The 26,067-nt window shown below is 62.7% G+C and overlaps 2 protein-coding genes across 6 annotated transcripts in view; both read right to left on the bottom strand.

The window, feature by feature from the left end:
* Crtc1 (CREB regulated transcription coactivator 1) overlaps window positions 1-5,586 on the bottom strand; it is a 28,591-nt gene extending 23,005 nt beyond the window's left edge. For all 4 annotated transcript variants that reach the window (XM_090334309.1, XM_090334326.1, XM_090334319.1 and 1 more), the window contains exon 1: window positions 5,418-5,586. In XM_090334309.1, the coding sequence (XP_090190435.1) occupies window positions 5,418-5,543 (126 nt within the window). In that variant the 5' untranslated portion in view covers window positions 5,544-5,586. The remainder of the gene's footprint in view (window positions 1-5,417) is intronic.
* Window positions 5,587-9,140: 3,554 nt separating this feature from the next.
* Window positions 9,141-25,290, bottom strand: Klhl26 (kelch like family member 26). Of its 2 annotated transcripts, none has more exons than XM_090334351.1 (3): window positions 25,177-25,290; window positions 11,757-11,939; window positions 9,141-10,918 (listed from the first exon to the last, which is right to left on the bottom strand). In XM_090334351.1, exons 1-3 carry the CDS (start codon window positions 25,251-25,253, stop codon window positions 9,337-9,339), a joined length of 1,842 nt encoding a protein of 613 aa, XP_090190477.1. In that variant the 5' UTR covers window positions 25,254-25,290; the 3' UTR covers window positions 9,141-9,336. The 2 variants fall into 2 exon arrangements, with proteins under 2 accessions (XP_090190477.1, XP_090190486.1); XM_090334360.1 differs by having other exon boundaries at window positions 9,141-10,816.
* Window positions 25,291-26,067: the final 777 nt, after the last annotated feature.

Here is a 26,067-nt window from a genome sequence, read left to right as displayed (position 1 = left end):
CAGACAGCAAAAACAGAGAGCTCAGCAGAAGAGCCCCTGCCTGGCAAGTGCAAGGCCCTGAATTTGGTCCTCAGCTCTGGGGCAAAAAACAAACAATGACAACGACGCTGGGCGCTGTGGCTCACGCCTGTCGTCCCAGCCACTCAGAGGAGGAGATCTGAGGATCAAGGTTCAAAGCCAGCCCAGGAAGGGAAGTCCATGAGACTCTTCTCTCCCATTAACTACCAAAAAGGAGGGAGCAGAGCTGTGGATCGAGTGGTAGCTTTGACTAAAATAGCTCAAGGACAGCACCCTGGCTGAGTTCAAGCTCTACTGCCACCAACAAAAACAGCGTGTCACTGGGTGTGAAGCTGGCCTTGCCACCCTCTAGGGTGCACAGCCAGCCCACCTGCCACCGCTATTCCACCTGTCCCCTCTCATGAGCACCCACTGGCAGCTCTGCTAGAGGGACATCATGTTACCCATGGGGCCAGCCCTCCCTGGCGTCCCGCCACAGCCTGCCTCCAGCCCCCACACCCCAGGGCCCTTCCTGTCCCAGGGTGAGTCCCAGTGTCACCTCCCTCACTCAGTGCCACCTGAGAGACCCTGCCACCTCTCCCATTCTTCTTGGAGGTTCAGCTTTGTCTTCAGCGGGCCTGGCTGGCATAGTTGAACAAAGTTCCTGAGGGAGAGACCCCTATGGGCGGGGTGGCTCACACCTCTAATCCCAGCTACTTAGCCAAAAGTGGAGCAGCGGTTCAAGTAGTAGAACACCCGTCTTAGTGAAATAACTCAGGGATGGCACCCAGGTTGAGCTCAAGCCCCAGGATGGGCACACACAAGAAGATGTCTCAGGGATGCTGGCACCCATGGCAAATGCAGAGGGAGACAGGACAGCACCCTAAGTGACACCCTAAGAAGTCAAGCCAGCCCCACCCTGGCCCTACCCTGGCCTTCTGCACCGAGGGGTGGCTAGGGGGGCTCCAAGGTGGGTTCTTGGTCCCATCTGTGGCCCCGCCCTCGCATGCCCCGCCCCTCCCACCCATGGCTCCTCCCCCAGCACCAGGCTCTGCCCCCCATGCCCCACCCCTCCCAGTAGTGGGTCCTCCCCTAGACACCAGGCCCTGCCCCCACACCCCTTCCCTGCCTAGCCACACCTAAGCTCCTGCTTCATTTGCCCTGGGCAAACTGTCAATATTGACTCTCCACACCCTTGTCCCTGGGGCAGTGGCTTCCCCATTTGCACACCTGGGCCCCCATCCGGCCAGGGTCTCCCCCAGCCAAGCCCAGCTGGGGTGCCCAGTCTATCTCAGGACCCCACTCCCTTCCTGACACCCAGAAATGTTCCCAAGGGTGTGGAGGCACCGACAGCCCCACACAGTACACTCTGCTATGTGGTCTGTGGCTCGGACACCCTGGGCACTGATTGTTGGTCACCCCTTGGCCAGCTGGGCTGCCAGCACATACCCCGCCTGGCCCTGGTCTTCCCTAGTGACAAAGTAACAGAGATCCCAGGGGCAGGGTGGGGTCGGAAGTTGTGCCTGGGCACTGCTTGGGGTGAAGGACTGATCTCTACCAGCCCTAACACCAGGACAGGCCTCCAGACAGAGCCTTTGAGGTGCTGGCTGCAGCCACACTCCTAGCCCCTCCCCAAACTGTGGCCTTCTCTCCTTGTCCTTGCTGCTCCAGGCCGGTAGGAAACATCCACAGACACCCGTGGAAAGGTGGCAGCAAGCTCTGAAGGCCAGGTGTGGCGCTCAAGGCCCCCGGGACCAGCAAGCAGTGGCACAAAACTAAAGGAGCCTGGGACAGGCTCTTCCAGCCTCCTTCACTGGCAAAACCTCAGCCCTGCTCGGCCCCAGGCAGGGTACAAGTGAACAGGCACAGCCTTGGGCTCTGTCACCCCCACTCAGGAGGCTGAGATCTGAGGACCATGGCTTTGAAGCCAACCTAGGCAGGAAAGTGCAAGACTCTTAGCTCTAATCAACCACCAAAAAGCTGTGCTCAAGCGGAAAAGGATCGGGGACAGCGTCCAGGCCCTGGAGTTCAAGCCCCAGGCCCAGAACACACACACACAGCTTTGCCAGGAGGCTGCAGATGGCACCAGATGGCAGGCGGCAGGCAGGGAGGCAGTCGTGCCAGCACCAGGGTTGGTGGGGACTGAGGCCTCGGGCTGCGATGTGGACCCTGTGTGCTATGCCCGCTGCCCAGGGCCTAGCTTGCTTCAGCCCAGGCACAACGCCCACCGCCCCACTGCCTGCAGGGCCTGGGCTCCGGCGTCCTGGGTTGGGACATCCGGCCAATGCTGGGCCTTTCCTGGCTGAGGTCTGAGACACCCCATGTCCACGTGCTGATGGAGCCCCGCATCCGAGGCAGAGCCAGTAGTGACATCACCCTCTCTCTCCCTCTCTGTCCTCTGGTCCTCAGCCCCTCTAAGCTGCTCTTGTGCACCGCAGCCTCCAGTTCTCACGTCACCGGCGTGGAGGCCCTGGAGGGGCAGCGTCCCCGACGGGTCCACGGCAGTTTCCTTACACCCCGTGTTGGGAGAACTACAAGCTGTGGAAGAGCGTTATCATGGCCACACGGAGTATTCTGATTCCCGGGCGTTTCCATAAACACGGTGGAGCCCCCAGAAAATAAACTGCAAAAACAGTCTGCGGAGATAGGTCGTGGTGGCTCACACCTACAACCCTGGCTACGGAGGGTGGTGGACTCTGAGGATCTTGGCCCAAAGCAGTCTGCTGTCTGTGAGACTCTTAGCTCCAATGAGCTACCTAAGAGCCAGAAGGGGAGCTGTGGCTCAAGGGCCAGCGTGTCCGTCATGAGCAAAAAAGCGCAAGAACAGTGCCCAGGCCCTGAGCTCAAGCTCCAGGATGAGCACAAAAACAAATCAAAACAACAACACAACCCCACAATATGGCAAATGTACTAGAGGACCGGTACACAGCCATGAAGAGGAATGCAATGAAGACAATGTGGATAAAGCACAAAGACACCGCGAGTGACAGAAGCCAGGGCCACAGGCCTCGCAGTGTAGGATCCACAGACGTAACGAGCCCACAACCACAAATCCAGACACGGGACTGGATGGGAGGCTGCCAGGGGCTGGGGAGGAGACGGTCTCCTTCAGGAGACCAGAGGCAGTGGCAGCAGGACATGGACAGTGAGCTGAAAGCTTTGGAGCCAGGCACATGGGACAATGGGGCTGTGTGAATCACCACTGAATAAAGCTGGCTGTACCAAACGAGTCGACTTTAACCCACTGCCAACCAGACCTCCAGCCGCACCAGCCACCGAACCACATCACATCTGGCACCAATTGTGTGGTGGGCAGCACACTGCCTCGGTTTCCCTGAGCTGTGCACGGCACTTAAGGAACCAAGCTTGAGTCACTCCTTCACACTGTCCCTCACCCAGCCACCCTCTGTCCCTACGGAGCTACAACGCACACCTGAGCAGCTAAGTGCTGAAGGACAGGAGAGAAAGGAAGGCCTCCAGAACCAGGGTGACATGCCATGGGCCTGCGGCCAGCTGTCCCCACCCCATGGGGAGGGGCCCGCCTGGTCCTCAGCATTCTAGCCTGACTACAGGCTGTGGGATACAGCGGATCTCCCACCTGGACACTCAGCCCTGCCCAGGGAAGGACACAGAGGTGCAGAGGGAGAGGTGCTGAGGGAGAGGTGCCTAGCCACCTCAGCCTGACGCTCAAGTGGGGCACACAGCCTGACCCCTCAGCCCTGTCCCCTCAGGTGACAGGGCCGGGGGCCGCCCATTCCCCTCAGGTGACAAAGATGGGAGACACCTATCCCCTCAGGTGGCAGGGGTAGAGGACACCCGTCCCCCTCAGGTGACAATAATGGGAGACACCTGTCCCCTCAGGTGACAGGGCCCGGGGCCGCCCGTCCCCCTCAGGTGACAATAATGGGAGACACCTGTCCCCTCAGGTGACAGGGCCCGGGGCCGCCCGTCCCCCTCAGGTGACAATGATGGGAGACACCTGTCCCCCTTATGTGGCAGGGCCGGGGAGGCCCGTCCCCTTCAGCTGAAAATGATTGGAGACTCCTGTCCCCTCAGGTGGCAGGGGTAGAGGACACTGTCTGTCTCGGGTGACAATGATGGGAGACACCTGTCCCCTCAGGTGACAGGGCCCACGGCCGCCCGTCCCCCTCAGGTGACAATGATGGGAAACACCTGTCCCCCTTAGGAGGCAGGGCTGGGGCGGCCCGTCCCCCTCAGCTGAAAATGATTGGAGACACCTGTCCCCTCAGGTGGCAGGGGTAGAGGACATCCATTCCCCTCAGGAGACAATGATGGAAGACACCTGTCCCCTCAGGTGGCAATGATGGGAGACACCTGTCCCCTCAGGTGGCAGGGGTAGAAGACACCTGTCCGCCTCGGGTGACAATGATGGGAGACACCTGTCCCCTCAGGTGGCAGGAGTAGAGGACACCCGTCCTCCTTGGGTGACAATGATGGGAGACACCTGTCCCCCTCAGGTGACAATAATGGGAGACACCTGTCCCCTCAGGTGGCAGGGGCAGAGGACACCCGTCCCCCTCAGGTGGCAGGGGCAGAAGAAACCCGTCCGCCTCGGGTGACAATGATGGGAGACACCTGTCCCCTCAGGTGGCAGGGGTAGAGGACACCCGTCTGCCTCGGGTGACAATGATGGGAGACACCTGTCCCCTCAGGTGGCAGAGGTAGAGGACACCCGTCTGCCTCGGGTGACAATAATGGGAGACACCTGTCCCCTCAGGTGGCAGGGGGTAGAGGACACCTGTCTGCCTCGGGTGACAATGATGGGAGACACCTGTTCCATCAGGTGACAATGATGGGAGACATCTGTCCCCCTCAGGTGGCAAGGGTAGAGGACACCCATCCGCCTTGGGTGACAATGATGGGAGACACCTGTCCCCCTTAGGTGGCAGGGCTGGGGCCACCCGTCCCCCTCAGCTGAAAATGATGGGAGACACCTGTTCCCTCCGGTGGCAGGGGCAGAGGACACCCGTCTCCCTCAGGTGACAACGATGGGAGACACCTGTCCCCTCAGGTGGCAGGGGCGGAGGACCCCCGTCGCCTCGGGTGAGGCCCCGGCCCCGGCCCGGGGTCCGCACACCAGCCCCGCACGCGGCGCGGGCGCCCGGCACTGCCGCCCGGCGTCGGTCCTCGCTCCCCACGTGGCGGCCGGGCCCTCGGGTGGCGGCCGGCGCGGGGCGGCACCTGTCCGCGTCCGCGGCGGCCCGGACGCGGGGTCGCCCTCGCCCCGCCACCGCCCCCGCCGGGCCCCGCCCCCGGCGCCCGCCCGCCGCGCCGACCCCGCCCCCGCCGCGCGCCCCCGCGCGGGCACGCGCACGCCCCCCCCCCCCCGCGCGCCCCCCGCCCGCACCCCTCCCCGCCGCGCGCCCGGCCCGCGGGGTCGGCGCGGGCGGCCGCCTCACCCGCGCGGCCCGCGTCAGGCTCAGGTCCTTCATGACCTCCTCGAAGGCCGCCGTCTCCTCCGCCTGCTTCTGATTGTGCAGCGCGATCTTCTCACTGAATTTTCGCGGATTGTTGGAAGTCGCCATCTTCTCGCCGCCGCCTCCTCCTCCTCCTCCCGCCCCCCCCCACTCGCCGCCTCAGGGCGCACGCGCCAGTCGGGACCGCGGGCGGCGCGCGGTGCGCTTGCGCCGGTGGCAGGGTGAGCGCGGCGCAAGCGCGTGGGAGCGGCGCGCCGTGGCGCGCGATTGCGCATGCGCGCGGCGCGCTCCAGGCCTTTCCCCCCGGGGCCGTAGGGGCGGGGGCGCGAGAGGACGGCCGGGCGCGTGCGCACTGGCGAGCCGGCGGCCCGGCTGGACAGCGGCCGCCTGGCTGTCGGGCCAGGTCGGCAAATGGGCTGCGACCGACACTCGGCCTCCGCGGACCCCGGGCGCTGCCCCAGGACCGGACCCGGGCCCGACGCCGGCCCGGGCCCCGTTCTCCTCTCCCGCCCGGGAACCCCGCTGCCTTCTCCGCGCGGCTGCCAGGGCCTTGGCAGGAGCGGCGGGCCCTGCGTGTCAGCCTCGGGCAGTGGCGGGGACGACGGTGCGGGCTGGGGCCCGGGGCTCCTCGGGCGGTTTTCTGGGTGATCTACTGGGGCGTGGGGGTAGGAGCGGCCAGCGCCCCCCCCCCGGCCTCCGAGGCCCAGCGCCCCCCGCCGGGGCCCAGCGCCCCCTCCTCGGGACTCAGCGCCCCCTTCCCGGGGCCCAGCGCCCCCCCCCGGGGACAAGCGCCCCCCCCCCCGGCCTCCGAGGCCCAGCGCCCCCCCCCGGGGATAAGCGCCCCCCCCCGGCCTCCGAGGCCCAGCGCCCCCCCCCCCCGAGGACAAGCGCCCCCCCCCCGGCCTCCGAGGCCCAGCGCCCCCTCCTCGGGACCCAGCGCCCCCTCCCCGGGGCCCAGCGCCCCCCCACGGCCTCCGCGGCCCAGCGCCCCCCCCTCCCCGGGGCCCAGCGCCCCCCCACGGCCTCCGCGGCCCAGCGCCCCCCCTCCCCGGGGCCCAGCGCCCCCCCCACGGCCTCCGCGGCTCAGCGCCCCCCCTCCCCGGGGCCCAGCGCCCCCCCCACGGCCTCCGCGGCCCAGCGCCCTCTCCCCGGGGCCCAGCGCCCCCCACGGCCTCCGCGGCCCAGCGCCCCCCCTCCCCCAGCGCGGGCGGGGCATGGAGCTGGCCCGGTGAGATGCAGTTTTTGGACTTTTTATTGGATGGTGAGAACGAGGGGACCCCGGCCCCCCTCTCTGTGCGTCCGCCCGGCCCGCAGATGCGGAGGGTGGCCTGCGCCACGCCCCGGCACAAAGGGCAGCGGAGTCCCGCTGCGCCCAAGGCGGCCCCCCTTGCCCTCCGAGAAGAGCTGCCAGTGTTTCCTCTCTGAAGCCCGTTTTCTGTCCCCCGGCCCTTTCTTGCAGGTTCCATGTTCCTGCCTCCCTCCCGGGGCTCCCGACTGCAACTACTCAGGAGGACCAAGGTTCTACCCCACCCCCAAGCCCTGGGCACACTTACCTCCCAGTTAATCCGCAAAAAGCTGGAAGCGGAGCTTTGACGCAAGTAGTAGAGCACCTGCCCTGAGTGGAAAAGAAAAACTAAAGACACAAAAAAGAGCCTGGGGAGGCCACTGGAGGGATCAGGTCAGTGAGGGCAGAGCTGTGCGCCTTGCCACCCACCCCTTGTGTCTTGGCAGCCTGTGCCACTCTGTGTCCAGTACAGCGCCACACCTGTGACCACAGCTCTGGAGAGGCCGCTCCTGGGCTGCCAGTGAGACCCTGCCTCCCAAACTGAAGACAAGCGCACCCGGTGTTCAGCAGCTGGTGTGGCCCTCTGGGTACCTTACAGCAGTGCCCCTGCACACCCGCCCACTAACCCAGCAGAGCCACGGGCTGTTCCTTCTCTTTTCTGAGCCCTCCAGGACTAGTATGGTTGTGTAGGGGTGGCAATCAAGTGTTTGTTGGCTGACATTCTGCCTGGAAAACTCATGCTCATCCCTCAAAACCCTCTCTGCAGTCCCCTTCCTCTAGAAGGCCCCATCCTGAAACTCAGAAGAGTTAGATGTTCTTGGTTCCCTCAGTCCTGATCAGAGGCACAGCAGTGCCTCCTGGGTCTCTCTGTCCTCTCCGCTCGGGTCCTGGCACCCTCCCTCCACTTGTTGGCTGGCTACTTGTCCAGGTCATCTCCTGCCCTAGCCTCGGGGGCCTTTGCAGTCACACAGCCTCCAGGCTGTGATTGCAGTCGAGGGAGGGCACCAGCGCTCCAGCAGACGCACAGACAGCACCACACAAGTGGTCCCTACAGCCGAGCAAAAGCGGCCCCCTCCGCTTCCCTATGAGGGATCCCCGTCTGTTTGGGGTACCACATGGCAGGGGATGAAGCCGGGCCACTTGGACAGGGAGGAAAACCCAGAGCCGCACGTTGGTTCCTGCCAGGGCCAGAGGGGCCAACGGGAGCCCAGACAGCTACAGGGGAAAATGGCAGACCTCAGCCTCCTACCCAGGCTTGCTGGGGAGGGCAGAGGGCAGCGGGAGGCCGGCGTGGACAGCTGGGACTCCGTCACTGGTGAGGGAGGGCCTGCCGCTCGCGGGGCCGGGGGCCGGGGTCCCCGGATCGCTGGGCGCTCTGGGCGCCAGCCGGCCCGTCCTGCGTGGCGGGGACGGAGATGCACAGCGCTGCACCAGCTAGCAGGGGAGCCAGGGCGGTCTACGACGTCCCTCGGCGGGGCGGCTCGGGGGCCGAGCACCTCACCTGTGCCCGAATATCCATCGGACGGGGCCCGGCATCGGGGCGCGGCGGCCGGCGGGGAACCGGCGCGCGGGGCGGAGCCCACCCCGGGCCGGGCCGGGGGGAGACCCGAGGCTGGGCGGGGCGCGCGCCGTCCACGCACGGTGGGCCCAGGGGTTCGAGCCGTCCGTGCCCGCCGGGAGGGAACCGGTGCGCGACGTCCAGGCTCGCGCGCGCGCACGCATCCCACGCGCACGCGCACGCAGGCAGGGCCCGGGGGCGCGTCGGCCCCGTCGGCGCGCGCAGGTGGGGAGCGCGGACGTGCGCATGCGCGCCGAGACCGCGGCCGGCGGGGGCCGCGAGCCAGCTCTGCTAAATTAAAAACAGCTTCCCGTGCTCCAAGTTTACAGCGCAAAAAATGATTTTCCTCCCTTCCGGGGCCGGGCCGGGAACATTCCAGCGCCGGGCTGGCCGCCCTCCCCGCGCCCCTGCCAGCTCGCTGGGGACAAGATGTTCCGAGGTGTGAGCTGACGGGCTCGCGCCCGCGGCCCCGCGGCTGGGGGCGCCCCGCTGGGCCCCCGCGGACGCCGCCCACCCCGGCTGCCCACGCCGCGTGTCCGAGGAGCCGGCGCCCCGGCGGCGTGACACCGCAGCAAGGGAGCCATTCAGCTCAAGTGTCACAAGGCAGACCCGCTGGCTTGTTCAAGAAGTAGAAAGCCAGGGAGGCTTCGGCTCCACGGCAAACGCGGCCCAAAGCCCCGCACAGCCCCGGCGGTGGGGGCCTCCTGGTTCCACGGGGATCCTGCGGGGAGCAGGGTCCAAGAGCTGTGGAGCCGGCCTCCGCCTGGGGACTCTGGGAGCAGAGCAAGCGTCAGGGACAGGCTGGGGGCGGGGGGGGGGGTTTGCACCCCGGGGGGGGTGCACCCCACGGCGGGCTCAGGGCTGGGCCTGGAGGAACAGCAAGGCAGGACGAGAGGATCCAGGACAGGCTTCAGGACAGCCGGTGCCCTGCCCTGGGGGGCAGAGGCAGGGGCGGGGGTGGCGCAGCGAGGACTTGGGGCGGGCCGCGGGGCCGGGCCAGGCTCTCGCCAGCCAGGCAGGCGGTGGCGCCCGGCGGGCTGGCCTGGCCCAGCTCGGGGCTACCTCCTGGTCCCAGCCCGAGGCAGCAGGACGGGGGCACAGGCGATGCCCGCGAAGGACTCTGGGAAGTGCAGGTCCCGCTCCCACTCGTCCGTCTCGGTGTTGTACACCTGCACGATGCCCGTCACATTGTTGAGGCGCCAGTTGTAGCCCCCCACGATGTAGATCTTGTGGTCCAGCAGGCAGCAGCCAGCCTCCGACTGGCCGGCCCGCATGGGCGCCACGCTGGTCCACTGGTCGGCCTCGGGCACGTAGTACTCCACCGCCAGCACGTCGAAGCAGCGGTCCACGTGGTCCACGCGGCCGCCCAGCGCGTAGATGCGGCCGCCGGCGCCCACCATGGCGTGCAGCACGCGCGGCTCGCCCATGGGCGCCCGCACTTCCCACTGGTCGGCTGCGGGGTCGTAGCAGTGCAGGGCCTTCTTGTCCTCCACCGACACGCCGTAGCCCCCCGAGATGTACAGGCGGCCCCCCGACGCGGCCCCGGCGTGGCCCCAGGTGCGGCGCTTGAGCGAGCAAGCGTAGTCCCAGGCGTCACGCCGGGGGCAGTAGCGCTCCACGGACGCCAGGCTGCCGGCCCGGTTGCGGCCGCCCGTGGCATACACCAGGCCGCCCAGCACGGTCAGCTGGAACTGGATGCGGCTCTCCTGCATGGCCTGCAGGCGCAGCCATCGGTTGAGGTGCGGGTCGTAGCGGTAGCAGGCGTCCACGGCCCCCTCGCCACTGCGGTACTGCAGCTGCTGGCCGCCGGCCACGTACACAAAGTTGTCCAGCACGGCCACACACGAGTGGCTGCAGCCCACCTCCATCTCGGTGAGCTCTCGGAAGTGGCGGGCACCCGGCTCGGGCAACTGGAACACCTTGTTGCTGACGGCCCGGTCACTGTCTGTGTAGGGCGTGCCACCAAAGGCCACGAGCGAGGGCACGTCACAGCGCAGCGCGGTGCGCGGGGACTGCAGCTCGTGCTGGCGCAGCGGCAGCACCTGGTAGCTGAAGGCCTCCAGCAGGTACTGGCGGCACAGCACGTCCTCCAGCATGACGTCCAGTGTCTGCACGCTGTCCACCAGCTCCGCTGGCTGCATGAGTGGGAATCGGATGTGGCACAGCACGTGGCTGGCGCGTGGCCGGCGGGCAGGGTCATGCTGCAGCCAGCGCACGGCCGCGTGGAACAGGTCGATCTCCGCGCAGCTCTGGAGCCGGTTGCTCTGCAGGAAGAAGACCAGGCGCTCCAGCGGCAGGCGCAGGAAGTCGTCCTCGGCCGCAATCTGCAGGAAGTGGCGGAAGGTGAAGGCGTCCACCGAGGCCCTCAGCGAGGCCAGGCTGAAGGTCGTGGCCATCTGTCCGATGTGCAGGCAGGTCTCCACGCTCATGGCGGCCTTCAGGAAGTCCTCGCACAGCTCCACCACAGGCAGCATCTGCAGGAATACGGCCGCACCCAGCACGTCCTGCACGCACTCCAGGTCCAGCGTCACCTCGGCACTGTAGGCAAAGTCGATGATGTGGCGCAGCCCTCGTGCCGTCACGCCCTGCAGCTCCACCACGTCCTGGCTGGCCTCCCGCATGCCGCCCGTGAACATGGCCCTGGTGGGAAGCATGAGGAGCTGGCCTGGGGCTGGGGGGGGGGGCATTCCACCCCGGCCCCAGCACAGCCTGGGCCTCCCAGGGGACCTGGGTTTTGATGAGGGGAGAGGAGAGGTGGCCAGGGTGGGTAGCAGCCTTGCCTTTTAAGGCCACAGGCCTGCAGGGCCAGCACGGGAGCCTTTAAAGAGCTGGCCTGCTTCCCCCTAAAGTCCAGAACAAAAATAGCAGCAGCACCCCAGCTGGCAGAGCTGCTGCGCTCCCCACTGCAGCCCAGCTCTGCTCACAGCCTGTGGCGGCTCTCAGGGGCAGAGCCCCAGGGAGCCCCTAAGGGGATGGAGGGGGGGACCTCCGCCTGCCCACAGGGCTTGGCCATGTTGGGGGTGTGGCCCCCCCAACAGGTAGCAGGGACCACATACCAGATCAGCAGAGTATGGGAGCCCCGAGGCTCAGGCGCTCCTGGGCCACCCTGCCACAGCGGCAGGGGATACCTACCACCTTGCCATGCTGGACCATGCTTAGCCAGTGCCTGGGGCACAAACCTTAGGGTGGGAGCCTGGCCGCAGCCACTTCCCCACACATGCCACAGCGGGCACCTGCCCCACAGCTGGCCCTGCCTGTGGCTGGCGGGGGCCTTGCTGCACGATTCCTGCCAGGGCTGCCTCAGGGAGGCAGAGGAAGGAGGATTGGGAGCACTAGCTAGCCTGGGTAGGACCCAGTGTCAAATAGTTAAAACAAGGTGAGCGTGGTGGCTCACCCCCATAACCCCGCTGTGCAAGCCAGCCTGGGGAGGCCACGTCGTGAGCCCCCTCTGCGGTGGCCGCCGATGCCCAGAGCTCACCGGAAGTAGTCGCTGCAGGCCGCCAGCACCACCTTGTGAGCGCGGAAGGCCTCCCTGTTGCTGGTGAGCACGATGTCCAGGAGCTGGCCCTGCGCTCGCAGCGTGGCCAGGCCCTGCAGCAGGCTGGCACTGTGCCCAGGCGCTGAGAAGGTGCACTTCAGGGCCCCGTTCTTATCTGCCAGGCTGCAAGACAGCAGATGTGACGGGGTGAGGGCGGGGAGCAGGGGGGCCCTCGCTCTCGCGGGGGGCTCTACGTGGGGCGCCCCGGTGCAGGGACTCCACACCCAACTCTGAAAAGAACGAGCAAAATAAAATCAAGTGCACAAAACGAAGGCCTGGGCCGCCTGGTTATTACCTCTGCGGCCGGCGGCCTGGGTCTGGAGGCCCCCAGCTCAGTGCACGTGCTCTCTCCAGGCCCGGCCTTGTTCTCCTGTTCCTGGGACCAGTGCCTGCCTGCAGAGAGGGCCAAGAATGCAGCCAGGGTCTTTCCAAGAATGCAATACCAGTGACCAGCAGCCGTGCCAGCTGTGGTGCAGGCCAGGAGCCCAACTCTCGGGCGGCTGAGGCAGGGGAGCCCAGCCTGGGGGACACAGTGAAACCCTGCTTGGGGCAGGGCAGGGGGGGCATTCCGGGCCTCCTACCACTCAGGAGGTTGAGACTTGATGATGACAGTTCAATACTAGCCTGGGGACAGAGGAAAGGGATCCAGGCTTACCCCAGCCCGTCCCCTCCACTTTCCCCTGCAATGTCAGATCCTCCCTTGGGGCAGGTGAGTCTCTGAGGCCCGCCGGGCTCTGGCCACGGGGTCCTGGGCCTGGACCTGCCGTGTCTCAGCTCTCCTCTTCTTGCTGCTACCATGTTCCTCGGCAGTTTCCATAGGCCTGGGGTGTCCTAGGTCACATCACCCCACAGCCCAGGCAGGGACCATGTGACCCTGCACAAGGGGCATCAAGAAGCCAGCACAAACCCCGGTCTCCACGAGGATGACGGTGAGAGGAAGACAAGCCACTGCTCCTGGCACAGGAGACCACACACAGGCTCTTTCATGCCACATCCATGGACACATCCATGCACACGAGAGCAGCAGGCACATGGAGTGGGGGGCATGTGAACACGGTGGCATGTGGAAGGGGAGGGGTGACGCGTGGGAGGGGTGAGAACAGTGGCACGTGGGAGCAGTGACATGTGAGGTCAGTCAGCGCAGTGGCCACGTGGGAGCGGCAACACGGAGCAGTGACACATGGGAGTGGTGACGTGGGAGCAGTATACACAAGACAGGTCAAACCTGGCAGCACAGTGGGGACGGTGCCCTTATCTTCCCACTGCATGTGCCTCCTCCTCCCTCCTCCCTCCCACAGCATGGGGAGGGGCAGCAGGCCCTGCACTGGGGCCCGCACCTCTGTGAGACCCTGGCTCTGCCGTGGTGGAGGGAGGGTATACTGAAAGCTGCCATGCTGCCTGCAGGTGCTCCGGAACCCAGGGAGGAGAGCTCTGGGAGGACTGGGAGGGGGGCACAAGCCAGCTCTAGTGAGCCACTCTCCCACCCAGGGGGTCTGCAAAGTGAAGGCCAATGCCAGCCCTGCCCTGGGATCACAAACGGAGCCCCCTGGATTCCAGCACCCCATCCAGGTTCATGACCCCCTGGCCTGGAAAACAGGGCCACTGGCGAGGCCAGAGGCAGGGGACAGGGCAGCCCGTCCTCCCTCAACGCGCCCTCGCCAGGCCCCACCAGGCCGAGCCCCCGGGGATGGGGGTGGGAGCACGGCTGGCCAGGCGGGGGCGGCGGGCCGATGACTAAGGTCCTCTGCCGCCCGCCTGGGGGAGGAAGTGCAGCAAGGGCCCCGTTACTCAGACGAGCCCAGACAGGGGGCGGCCACATGGCAGGCCACGGGCCAGTGCAAGGCTCCAGACGGCCACTCGAGTCACGGTCAGCACACGTGAGTCATCGGAGCCAGTGCGTCAGTAGCCGGGTCAGCAGCCTCTGGAGGCCGCTCCGCCGCCCCCGCCTCAGGCCGCACTGCCACCGGGCACCCAGGCAGGCCCAGCATGTGCCCTGCCATGTGCCGGCAACTAGGAGGGGAGTCTCAGGGCACGGCACCTCCAGAGCCGCCACGCATGGATATCCAGCTGACCTTCCTCCCCCGACCCAAGCCACTGGGCACCAGGATGGAGGCAGGAGCGGGCGGTCACAGAGCCAGGGGACGAGGGAGTGCGAACGGCCTCACAGCCTCCACGATGGCCCTGTCCAGCTGCTGGCCTGGCCCCCAGTGTCCAGCCCAGCAGCGGTGTGTGTGACACCCAGAGCCGTCTTCACATTCAACAGCTCAACAAGCAGAGCACCGAGGAGGCACGGAGGGCTTCATGGGAGCATTTCTTTAGGGCTCTGTAACTCCGTCCCCACACGCCCGGGGAACGTGGTGTCCAGCCCAGCCTCTGCCGTCAAAGCCAAGTTTGCTTTATTGCCCAGCAATAGGCATGGCAGGGTGCTGCATAGCTGGCTGGCACCCCAGCACACGAGGCTCACATACTGGGGGCTGGGGGGACGGCTGAGGGGGCCCGGACCACCTCACACCCTTGACTGGAGAGACAGGGACCCAGACAGAAACCCTGACAAGAGAGCTGGTGAGCACGGGGACAGAGCCCTAGAGACAGTGGGGCTCCGCTCACCCAGCAGAGGAGCCAGCTTCTCACCTGCGCTCGCTGCCCTCGCCCCCTCTCCCTGCCCCTCCCTCCCACCAGGAGTCTCTGACAGGCCAGCCAGGTCCAACTGCACCAGGGCCCCAGGGTTTCCAGCAACTCTAGCGAATGAGAAGGTGTGAGGGAGGCGGGGTGCGCCTGCAGTGCCAGCCTGGCTCTCCAGGGCCGCTGGAACCGGCAGGACACAGGTGTGGGGCCGCCCCCCCATCCCTGTTGCCATGGTGACTCCACACCAGAGCATTTCACAGCCCTGGCCCAGAGAAGAGGAGAAGAGGTCTGTCCTGGCCCGGCTCCGGTCCTGCTCGCGTCAGCAGGCTCTCCAGGGACGGCTCCGTGGTCCCTGCCCCCCATCCCCGCCTCCGCATTCCCTCCTCCTGTCCCGGGGAGGCTTCCCCACGGGGGCCTCCCAGACGGCTCCCTACGTATGAGTGGGGTCAGAGGCTGGTGACACTGCAGACACTGTGGTCCTCGGCCTGGCGGGCGGCCCCTCCCCTCCACCCTGTGGACTGGATGCAGAGCTGCCCTGAGGGAGGGGTACAGGGTGACACTCTGTGTCTAGGGCACTGATTTCTGCCCCTCCCCTGCACAGAGCCAAGAGAGCCCAGGCAGACCCAGGGGAGGGGCATCATCTGCCCCCAGGCTCCAGGGTGGTGAGAGATGCGGGCATGGCCCCAGGAGGGGCTCCCGTGGATGCCATGGGGGACCCTGGATGGGTGAGGCATTGGCCAAGAGGCCCTGTGGCAGCACCCCACGCCCTGACTGGACCCCTTCTTGAGCCTCTGCAGATGCAGTCACCCCAGAAGGAAGCCTGGGAAGGGAACGCTGCCAGGCACCTGCCCTGGCCACCTGTGTGCTCCCCGCAGGGGCGCAGGCCAGAGCATGGCCACAGGACTCCTCGGAGTGAGGGCCCAATCTGGGCCACGCGGGAAGGGGAACGGTGTGGAGATGAGGCCCCACCAGGGCTGCAACGAGATGCCATCTCAAGACTGGACAACTCAGGGCCAGCACCCCTGAGTCCTGTCCCTGGGGAGAAGACGGGCTGTGGTCCTGGTTTGGAGGCCCCTGCCCAAGCCCACACAACGAGCAAAAAGTGCACACGGCCCTTAGCCTCAGTGGGAGGCTCAGGACTGCTGAGCTGCAGCTGGAGATGGAGGCGTGGGGCAATAACCCCACTCCTGACTGCTCAAGCCACAGGATGGGCGGCCTTAAGAGCTGAGAAAGCAGCGCTGAACGTGGACAGATGTCCCAGGCCTAAAGTGAGGGCTACCGCCGGGTCACTGCTGCCCACATCTCTCTCCCGACCAGGTTACCCTCTCTGCTTACCAGCCCTCTTCTCATCTGCTCCCAGCCTTTTTCTCCCATAGCTGCAATGGGAGCCCAAGCCCAGGCAGAGCTACACCTCATCCTCATGTCCTCAGCCAGGACCATCTCCTGGCTGGAGTGGGGGTGGGTAGGGAGATGGGTCAAGGTGGGGGTATATGGGTAGGTGAATGGACAGGGGGTGGGTGGTTAGATGCGTGAGTATTACATGGGTAGATGGATGGGTGTGCAAGTAGATGATAGATGAGTGGATGGATGGATGGGTGTATAGGTGGGTGGATGGATGAATAGGGGTAGATGGGTAGATGGGTAGTTGGATGGATAAATGGGGGTAGATGGATAGATGGATGAGTGGATGGGTAGATGGGGGTATAGATGGTTGGATGGATGAATCGGGGTAGATGGATGGGTGGATGGATGGATGAATGGGGGTAGATGGGTAGATGAGTGGATGGATGGATGAATGGGGTAGATGGGTAGATGGATGGTTGGTTGGATGGATGGATGGATGGATAGGTGGTTGGATGGATGGATGGGGGTAGATGGGTAGATGGATGGGTGGATGGATGGTTGGATGGACAGATGGGTGTATAGGTGGTTGGATGGATGAATGGGGATAGATGGTTAGATGGATGGTTGGATGGATGGATGGAGGTATAGATGGTTGGATGGATGAATGGAGTAGATGGGTAGATGAATGGTTGGATGGATGAATGGGGGTAGATGGATGGTTGGATGGGGGTAAATGGATGGGTGGATGGATGGGGGTATAGGTGGTTGGATGGATGAATGGATGGGGGTAGATGGGTAGATGGATGGATAAACGGGGGTAAATGGATGGGTGGATGGATGAATGGATGGGGGTAGATGGGTAGATGGATGGATAAACGGGGGTAAATGGATGGGTGGATGGACGGATGGGGGTATAGGTGGTTGGATGGATGGATGGATGGATGGGGGTAGATGGGTAGATGGATGGATAAACGGGGGTAAATGGATGGGTGGATGGACGGATGGGGGTATAGGTGGTTGGATGGATGGATGGGGGTAGATGGATAGTTGGATGGGTGGATGATGAGTGGCTGGATGGATGGGTGTGTGGTCAGATGGATGATGGCGAGTTGGTAAGGAGTGAATGGGCAGGTGGCCATTCCAGTTGGCATCACGGGGCTGGACCCAACTCCACTCCCAGCTGTCTCTCCCCCATGTGGCCTGCTGGCCATGTCCTCGCGCGTCATCCAGGGATGCGCCAGCCAGACGGCTTCCACAGCACTGTGTGTGGCTTGGTGGAGTCCTTCTGCCTCAGACCATCCCACTCCAGGGGCTGCCTGGGTCCCTCCCCTCACAGGCCAGCCACATCCAGGGGTGAAGGAGTCTCCCCTTCCCATCCTCTACCCACCAGGCAAGCAGGTACTGGAAACCCAGCCCTTGTGGCACAGCTCCAACACACTGCAACCACCTGGGTGGGAGCTGTGGCCAATGCCAAGCCTGCAAAGCATGGCAATGCCAGCGCCAGGAGGAGCCCCTGACAGCGTCTTCCTTCAGGGGACCTGAACCCCCTCCTGTCCTGGTTTCCCCAGGGAGGGCCTCGTGCAGCCCCCACACCTGGGCTGACAGGTGCCACAGGACACAGGGCCCGAGTGAGGCCCAGGCTGGGGGCCCGGTGGAGGGGGCCTTGCCTCCCGACGCGGCCAGGCTGCTGGGGTGCAGAGTCAGGCAAAGTGGGCCCTGCCAGCCCTGAACCCCAAGCACCTACAGCTGGACACTCATCCAATTATCTTTATCTTGCCAGGCCTGGGACTTGAACTCAGAGCTTGGACACTGTCCCTGAGCTTCTTTTGTTCAAAGCTAGCACTCTATACTGAGCCACCTTCCCAGGCCTCTCAATTGTTTTATGTGAGGGTTTCTGTTTCTTTGTGTGGCCCAGCTTGGTCCTGAAGTCACAGTCCTGCCTACCCTCTGGAGAGCTAGCGGGACAGGCAAGGCCACCGCATAGGGGACTGTGGGCCTCCTAGAGGGAACTACTGGTGTCCAGCTCTGGCCTGAGAGCCTTGAAAGAGAAGTCTAGCCAAGGAGGGTGAAGCACAGGGGAAAGTGGGCAGAGGAGTTGGGGAGGAGGGGGGCAGGAGAGGTGAACACGAGAGGAGGGCGTGCAGAGGAGGGGCAAAGCCCGGGAGGAGGATGGGCAGCAGGGGTGAAGAGCGGAGGAGGGTGAGCAGAGGAGGGGTGTGCAGGAGGGGTGAAGACGGGGGTGGGCAGGAGTGAAGACGAGGGTAGGCGGGCAGGAGGGGTGAAGACCGGGGTGGGCAGGCAGGAGGGGTGAAGACGGGGGGTGGGCAGGAGTGAAGATGAGGGTAGGCAGGCAGGAGGGGTGAAGACGGGGGGGGGCAGCAGGATGTCCCAGGACCCGTGGTGGCCAGGGACATCCAACAGAACCAGTGCTGCAGCAGCAGGTGTGAGCATGGCGGGTCCTCGAGGCCCCCACACCTGCGCAGACACACACTCCACCCGGTGACGCGGGCTGAACGGACCACACAGGAGCTGTGGTCCAGGCGTGGGCTGAAGACTGTCACCGGAAGGGTCACCCTCCCGCCTGCTGGCCCTCCGGCCGCCGCCCTGCGCTGCCTCCTCAGACCCCAGAGAGCCGAGGATCCAGATCGTAGGATTTCACAGCTCTAGTGTCAGAAAACACCTCAGCCCGTCGCGGGCTGACTCCTTACGGCCTTTTAAAAGCCCGCAGGTCCTGCGTGGCACGCGTTCAACTCCGGAAGCCCCCAGCCAGCCGGCAGGAAGGTGGGGGCTCCCTGCGTAGCGCGGGGGGCGGCGGGGAGAGCTGGGGCGGGTCTGGAAGCACACTGGCCTGCTGGCCCTACACCAGGCTGGCTGTGCAGTGAGAGCAGGAGCTGAGGCCGCTCAGGAGGGGAGGGCGGGGCGGGGGCCAGGAGGCTGGGGTTAACAAGGGTTAAGAGAGCTCATCCGCACAGCTGTGCTCCCGGCTACCACAGGAGGGGGACCCTGGCGTGCTGCACCCCCACAGCAAGCAGCTGCAGGGCTGGCTTCCTGAGCTGAACCATGTGGGGCACGGTGGGGCTGCCCATGGGTCCTGTTCCTAAACACAAGGAAGAAGGGGGCCCTGAACCCCTCAAAGACCCAGCAACCTAGGGGTGCAGCTTGGAGGCTGTTCCTGCTGCTGCAGCATGCAGACAAGGCACAAACTTGCCCTGCAGAGTGGGAGCTAGGACTAGGGGAGAGACACAGCACTCAGGCACAGGAGGGCTGTGACGTGGGGAGGACAGAGTGATCAGGCCCCGGACCACATTGGCTGGGACAGGTCCCCAGCACACCGGAGCGCCTGGCAGGTGACAGGCACTGGGACCAGGTGACCTAACAGTATGGCTGGACTTCTTGGCGGGTGCTGGGGACAGGAGGGAGAGGCTGGAGAAACAAACAGGATGTAGGAATGGGGCGTGTGGAGCTGTGAACCCTCAGGACTGTGGGCCACAGCCACGCTGGGCTGGCAGCAGGGGCAGCCTGGGTTTTGTGGAGCCCTCTGCTCAGCTCAGCTCAGCTCAGCTCAGGGCTCCTGTGCCCAGCAAGTAGTGACCCTGTAGGGAGCCAGGGAGCACGAAAGATGTGGAGGAAATCCCAGGCCAGGCGCCATGGAGGCCCAGCAGCCCTCGGCCACAGTGGCTGGGGAGGAACAAGAGCCTTTTGTCTGCTGGGAGGCTCTGGGCTCTGGCCCAGCCCAGGCGTCTGGCAAGGACTGTGTCTTCTACCAGGCAGCGGCCTTGCTGGTCCCGGGAGATGGGGCAGTGGACATGCCGGCTCCCCGTGCCCCTGGCTTGCAGAGGAGTTGGAACAAACAAGTTACGGGGAGGGGGAGGGGAGAAGCAGGGCGGGGGGGGGGGGAGCTGCTGACCGAGGCCCTGCCCAGGCCTTCGCCTGGTGTGGATGGCAGCACCATGGTCTGGAGGCAGCTGCTCCCCTGCCCCTGCCCCTGCTCCTGTTTCTTTTGCTTCCGGCCAGGCACTAAAGCCACAGAAGGCCTCCAGTGAATGCCAGTGCCCTTCCTGGGGCTTCCAGAATTAACCTGTACTCTTTACAGGTCATCCGGGCCCAGGGGTAGCTTCCTTAACTGTTTTGGTTTTCCAGTGTTAGAGGCTAAGCTCCCCTGCCAGCCCTGGGCAGGATCCTCAGCAAGAAAGCACCCCAAGCAGCCATGGAGGGAAAGCATGAGTAAATGTGATCCCCCATGCAAGGAGTACTATTTGGCCATGAAAAAGGATGAACATAAGGCAGAAGAATCTTGAGAGTAAGTAACGAGGGGCGCGACCCACGGACAGGAAAGGTCCACAGCAGGCCAGTTCAGAGATGGTTGGGGAGTGACTGGAGGGGAATTTTATGATCTTGTCCCAAGGTCTCGCTAGGTGGCCTACACTCACCTGGAAGACAATGTCTTCCTGCAGTTTCTCCCCCAGAGGGCCAGGTCACGCCTGCCACGGGGCTAAACACACCCAGTCGTTCACCTGACACCAGTCCAAGCTGTTGTGAAACTTTAGGGGTGTTGTGCCAGGCCTTGAGTTCAAATCTCAGGACCAGCACCCCCCCCCAAAAAAAGAAAATAATAAGCCATAGAATGGGAGAAAATGACTTGCAAATTATGTACCCAATGAAAGGCTTCTATTTAGAACATGTATGTGTGTATATATATATGTATATGTACATATATAATTATATATATAAGTACATATAATTTTACATTTGTGTATGTATATAATTTTGTGTCTCTGTGAATGCTAGGACTGGGGCTTGAACTCAGGGCCTGGGCACGGTCACTGGGCTTTCTCAAGGAAATGGAACCCAGGGCTTCGTGCATACTAGGCAAGCACTCTACCACTATGGCAAACTCCAGCCCCTAAGAACAGGTATATTTTTTAAATTCTCTAAACCACCAAGGCCAGGAGTGTGGCCTAGTGGTAAAGTGCTTGCCTAGCATGCATGAGGCCCTGGGTTTGATTCCTCAGTATCACATACACAGAAAAAGTGACAAGTAGCGTTGTGGCTCAAGTGGTAGAGCACTAGCCTTGAGCAAAGGAAGTACAGGGACAGTGCCCAGGCCCTGAGTTCAAGCCCAGTGGTACACATCTGTAGTCCCTTTGGTTATTCTTCAAGTAGGATCTTGCATTTATACACAGACTGGCCTGGACAGAGATTCCTGCTCACACTTCCTGCATAGCTGCTGACAGGGCAGCACCCCAGGCCGAGCTTTGTTTCTCTTCCTTCTCTTGTTAGCAGGACTGCAATGTGAAGTCAGAACTGCTCATGGGCAGAGCAGTTGAGCCCTAACCGGATCCCCAGCCAGTCCCCACCTCTTGAGCAGCTGGATGGCTAGTTAATAGCCCAGTCTACTTACGAGTCTCCCGAGAGGGTACTTGTCCATCTAAAGACACACATCCGCTGTGGGCCGGGCCTGTGGCCCCAGCACTCAGGAATACTGGGAGTCCAGGCCAGCCTGGGCTGCACATTAAGACTCCGGTTAAGGGAAAAAAAAAAAAGCACTTCTATCCAGATGTTCGTTCACAGCAACTGTCAAATCACCCCAGGCAGGGGGTGAATAAACAAACACTGCAGGACGGCTTGTTTATTCTCAGAAGAAACTGCTCAAGCAACAAAATGGACAAAGGACACACTGGTCAGGGAAAGCACCCAGCGCCCTGGAACGCCTGTAGGGTCTGAAGGTACAAGGAGACCAGCAGCTAGAACCCAGTACCACACACAGCAAACCAGCCACATGTGGTGCCATACTATTTACAGGAAGTTTCTAGAAGTCCAAAGCAGATCAGGGTGTACCTAGGGGTGGAAGCGGGGCAGGTTAGCTGTGGTCCTGGGAAACTGGAGTAATAGAAGTGTTCTATTAAAAAAAAAAAAAAAATCCAGTGCCATGCCGCATGCCTGTAATCCCAGCTATTCAGGAAGCTGAGATCTGAGGACCCAGATTCAAAGCCAGCCCAGGCACAAAAGGACCTGGGACTCTTATCTCCAATTAACCACTAGAAAACGGGAAGTGGGGCTGTGACTCAAGGGTAGGGTGGTAGCCTTGATCTGAAGAGCTCAGGGACAGCTCCCAGGCCCAGAGTTCAATTCCTACAACCAACCAAAAAAAAAAAAAAAGGTTGGATCAGGTGCTGGTGGCTCATGCCTGTAATCTTAGCTACTCGGGAGGCTCAGATCTGAGACTGCAGTTTGAATCCAGCCTGGACAGAAAAGTCTGTGACACTCTCAGCAGAAAGGCTCAGGGAGGGCCAGGAGTTTGGCCTAGTGGTTAAAGTGTTTGCCTAGCATGCATGAAGACCCGGGTTCGATTCCTTGGTACCACATACATAGAAAAAAGTCGGAAGTGGTGCTGAGGCTCAAGTGGTAGAGCTCTAGCCTTGAGAAAGTCCAAGGACAGTGCTCAGGCCCTGAGCTCAAGCCCAGGACTGGCAAAAAAAAAAAAAAAAAAAAGAAAGAAAGGCTCAGGGATAGCACTCAGGCTCTGAATTCAAGCCCCACAACCAATACAGACACACAGACAGACAGATACACACACACACCTGAGATCAGAGCCCAGTGCTAGCAGTGCATTCACAGACCAGCTATTTATGAGGCTGAACTCTCAGCTGAAGTCCAGTAGGAGAAGGGAAGTCCACGAGATGCCTCAATTAACAAACACAAGTCCAGAAATGGAGCACAGCTCAAGTGGAAGAGCCCCAGCCTTAGTGAGAGCTAAGGGGCAGTGCCTAGGCCCTGAGTACAAATTCCAGAACTGTCATTAAAATAAACAATAAAAATAAAAACTAGATTGTAGGACTGGAGGCATGGCTTAGCAGTAGAGAAACTGCTAGCAAGCGCAAGGACTGAGGTTAAGCCCCAACTACGGGCTGAGACTCAGCAAAAACATCCCGACCATTAACAGCAATGAACAGAGAATAAATACAGGGATGGTGGGGTGGATGTGTAGGAGGCAACATAAAAGCTGCTTTGCTGTGCCCTGGGAACTGTGCCCAAGGTTCCCCAACCTTGTGAATATCCAGGGGACTCTTACCTCCTGCTAACCACCTCCTGTGACTGGGGCTGTTCCCTGCAGCAGGCCTTTGCTGGTGCCTCCCTTTCAGGAGGAAAGAGAAGCATCAAATAAACTTCTATGTGGAGGCCATGCCTCCTTCTTACTATCTTAAAGCAAATAGCCCAAAACCCAAGAGATTACCGTCCCAGTCTGCTCATAAAGTGACAGACTCCTCCAAGGACAAAGACTGAGCTGAGGCCAGGATCATAGTCTAGTAGTAGAGTGCTTGCCTAGCATGCATGAAGTCCTGGGTTTAATTCCTCAGTACCACATACACAGAAAAAGCCAGAGGTGTTGCCACGGCTTAAGTGACAGAGGGCTAGACTTGAGCAAAAAACAAGTCCAAGGACAGTGTCCAGGCCCTGAGTTCAAACCCCAGGATTGGCTTAAAAAAAAAAAAAAACTCAGAGAATATGACAAATAGGACAAGCTGTTGGCTTCATACCAATTAACCAGCAAATGGACAAAAGTGGAGCTGTGGCTATGTGGCAGAGTGTCAGTCTTGAATGAAAAAGCCAAGCAAGAATGGATGTGAGGCCATAAATTCAAGCCAAAAAAAAAAGAGAGAGCCATAAGGGGCTGGAAAGGCGGTTCAGTGGTAAAGTGCTTGCCTAGCATGCACAAAGACCCAGGTTCGATTCCTCGGCACAACACACACAGAAAAGCTGGAACTGGTGCTGTGGTAGAGCGCTAGCCTTGAGGAAAGCCCAAAGACAGTGCTCAGACCCTGAGTTCAGTCCCCAGGACTGGCAAAAAAATAAATAAATAAAAGGAGCCATGGCCATGGATGTGGTTTGAGGGTAGGGTGCTTCCCATTGCCTAGCATGCCCAAAGCACTGGGCATGCCAGCACCGCAAAAGAAAGAAAAAGTCAAGGAGCTATGGCTTCGTGGTCAGCCCCTGCTGTCTCAATGCATTACTAGAGGACCAAAGGGGGAAAAAAAGCCCATTTGGGCCCTGGTGGCTCATGCCTGTCATCCTAGCTACTCAGGAGGTTGAGACTGGAGGATTGTGGTTCAAAGCCAGCCCATGCAGGAAAGTCCATGAGACTCTAGTCTCCAATTAAGCACCAGAAAATCAGAAGTGGAGCTGTGGCTAAAAGTGGTAGTGTGCTAGCCTTGAGCACTAAAGCCCTCTACCTACTGACTGTGCCTGATCAGTAAGCTCTGCCACTCTCTGTTGAGAATGTCCTTTGATCCTTCTGTGGGCCATCAGGCTCACCCCACCCATTCCACCCTGAAGAGCTCTGAACTGTTCTGGCCAGAGATGCCAGGGGCTCCCACACATCTGATCCTCAAGGAACCAAGGAGCATCCACTGCCACTTCCTTGTCCCCTCCCCCAAGTCAGCAACCGCTCAGAGCCATGGGAGGACCCGAATGGCCTGGCACAGCCCACAGTCTGAGTGTGCCAAGTTCAGCAGTTATCCCCAGACACTGAGATTCTTGTCACCTGTGACTCTGCCTACTCATGAGGAGGAGCAGAAAACTCTGGGCCAACCGAGGGTGGCATGGTGTCCTTGGGCTATGGCTCAGGGTCTGGATCAGGCCAGTTTTGCCCAGCAGAGAGAGGGCTGGGGGTGATGCTTCCAGCTCTGAGAGCCCAGATCAGTGCACAGAAGCACAGAAAATACCTAGTATTTGAGCAAATCTGGGGGTTCAAGTAACACATATCAGGACCTGGTAGAGAAGAAACAGGGTCTCTCTTATCAAAAGGAGAATGTGCGGCCCTGCCTGGGGAACTCTAGCGTCCCTTAGCCTGGGAAGAGGTGGGACAGAAGGAGGACCTCACGGAAACGGCCCTCCTGTGTTCTCTACACGCTCAGGTCCCCGCCCCACGCCCCACACCAGTGTCTCTGGGCCTCTGGGCCTCCCAGGCTGGTCCTAGTCGGTCAGAACCAGCTGGGAAGGCCCACAGCCCCTCTCAGTCTCCCCTCTCGGGTTCCAAGCCAGCCCCCGGGGCTCACTTGACCCCCACGCACAACCTCCCACAGTCCGCATTCCCAGGACCTCGGTGAGGCTGGGGGAGGAGAGGCCTCAGCGAGCCGGGCTCGGCCGCCTCAGCCCCCCAAGTCGCTCCCCTGCACTCCCGGGCCCTGCGCCCCAGACGCCCGGCCAGCCCCAGGGGCACTCCGGCGCCGCGGGGCGGAGGGGCTGCGGGACGGATGCGGACACCTGCGGGCCCGGGAGCCCCGCGGCCCCGCACAGGCCCCGCGCCACAGCCCGGCGACGGCCCGCGAAAGGCCCGCGGGCGGGCCAGGGCTCCTGCCCGGCCCCTCAGCGCCCCCGCCCCGGGACTCACCTGTTTGGGCGCTCGGAGCCCGTGCCCGCGTTGAAGCCGCCGCTAGCGCTGCCGCTGCTACCACCCGACTCCGCCATCTTCGCGCCGCCGCCGCAGCTGGTGTCGCGCGTTCGGGTGACGGGAGCCGAGTGCGCCGACCCCGCAGCAGGAGCCGTGGGCGGGGCCAGAGGAGGGGCGTGGCCGTCCGGGGCGTGGTCATCGGGGATGGATGGGGGCGAGATGCAATTGGGTCTCCTCGGGTCGCTGGGCGGGAGTGGGCGGAGCCTGCAGCGGGTGGGTGTGGCCAAGGCGAGGGGCGGGGCTGGTGCCAGGCCGCAGGGGCGGGGCCACTCAAGGAAGGGTGGTGCACAGAACAAGGTGAGATGGGGGCGTGTCTCTCGCCTGTGGGCGTGGCCTCGAATAGGGGGTTAAGGAGCCTTGGGGAACGAGGGGCGGAGCTTGGCCTTCAAAAGGAGGTGGAACCCGAGAGGGGCGGAGCCTCAGGGCTGGTGATGGGCGTCTCATGAAAGACTAGAGGACTCAGGGCCCAGGATGAAGGCAGGAGCCGTATCTGAGAAGGGTGGGGGGGATGGAGGTGGGACAGAGGGCAGAGAACCAAGCTGGGTCTGTCTGAAGGGAAGTCTGGCCCGGGGAGAGCCGTGGCCTGGCGATCAATGGAGAAGATGGAGATTAGGCTGAGTCCACGTTTGGAGAGAAGGGGTTGGCAGGCCCGAGGATCTAAAGGCCAGATCTGCAGAGGGGCTGGCTTCGGTGGGGGGGCACGGCCTCCAATTATGGGCGGGCCTTTGTTGGTGGGAGGGACCTTGTGGAGGCTGGGACTTGGTGGGGGCCTGGGGCCAGGTCTGGATGGGGTCCCAGCTGGTGTGACATGGATTTAGGGGCAGAGGTGGG

Source organism: Megascapheus bottae, chromosome 1 (genome assembly GCF_031878675.1).
Source record: "Megascapheus bottae isolate mThoBot1 chromosome 1, mThoBot2.hap1, whole genome shotgun sequence".
NCBI lineage: Eukaryota > Metazoa > Chordata > Mammalia > Rodentia > Geomyidae > Megascapheus > Megascapheus bottae.
The sequence above is the reverse complement of the archived record's forward strand: the minus strand, read 5'-3'. Positions and strand labels throughout refer to the sequence as shown.

Excerpts from the sequence above, each read along its gene's own strand:
- Klhl26 (XM_090334351.1), bottom strand. The coding sequence starts at position 25,253 with ATGGCGGAGTCGGGTGGTAGCAGCGGCAGCGCTAGCGGCGGCTTCAAC. Across the intron at positions 11,940-25,176 it reads GGCTCCGAGCGCCCAAACAG|CCTGGCAGATAAGAACGGGG; the intron begins GTGAGTCCCGGG and ends GCTGTCTTGCAG. Across the intron at positions 10,919-11,756 it reads GCCTGCAGCGACTACTTCCG|GGCCATGTTCACGGGCGGCA; the intron begins GTGAGCTCTGGG and ends GCTTCCCACCAG.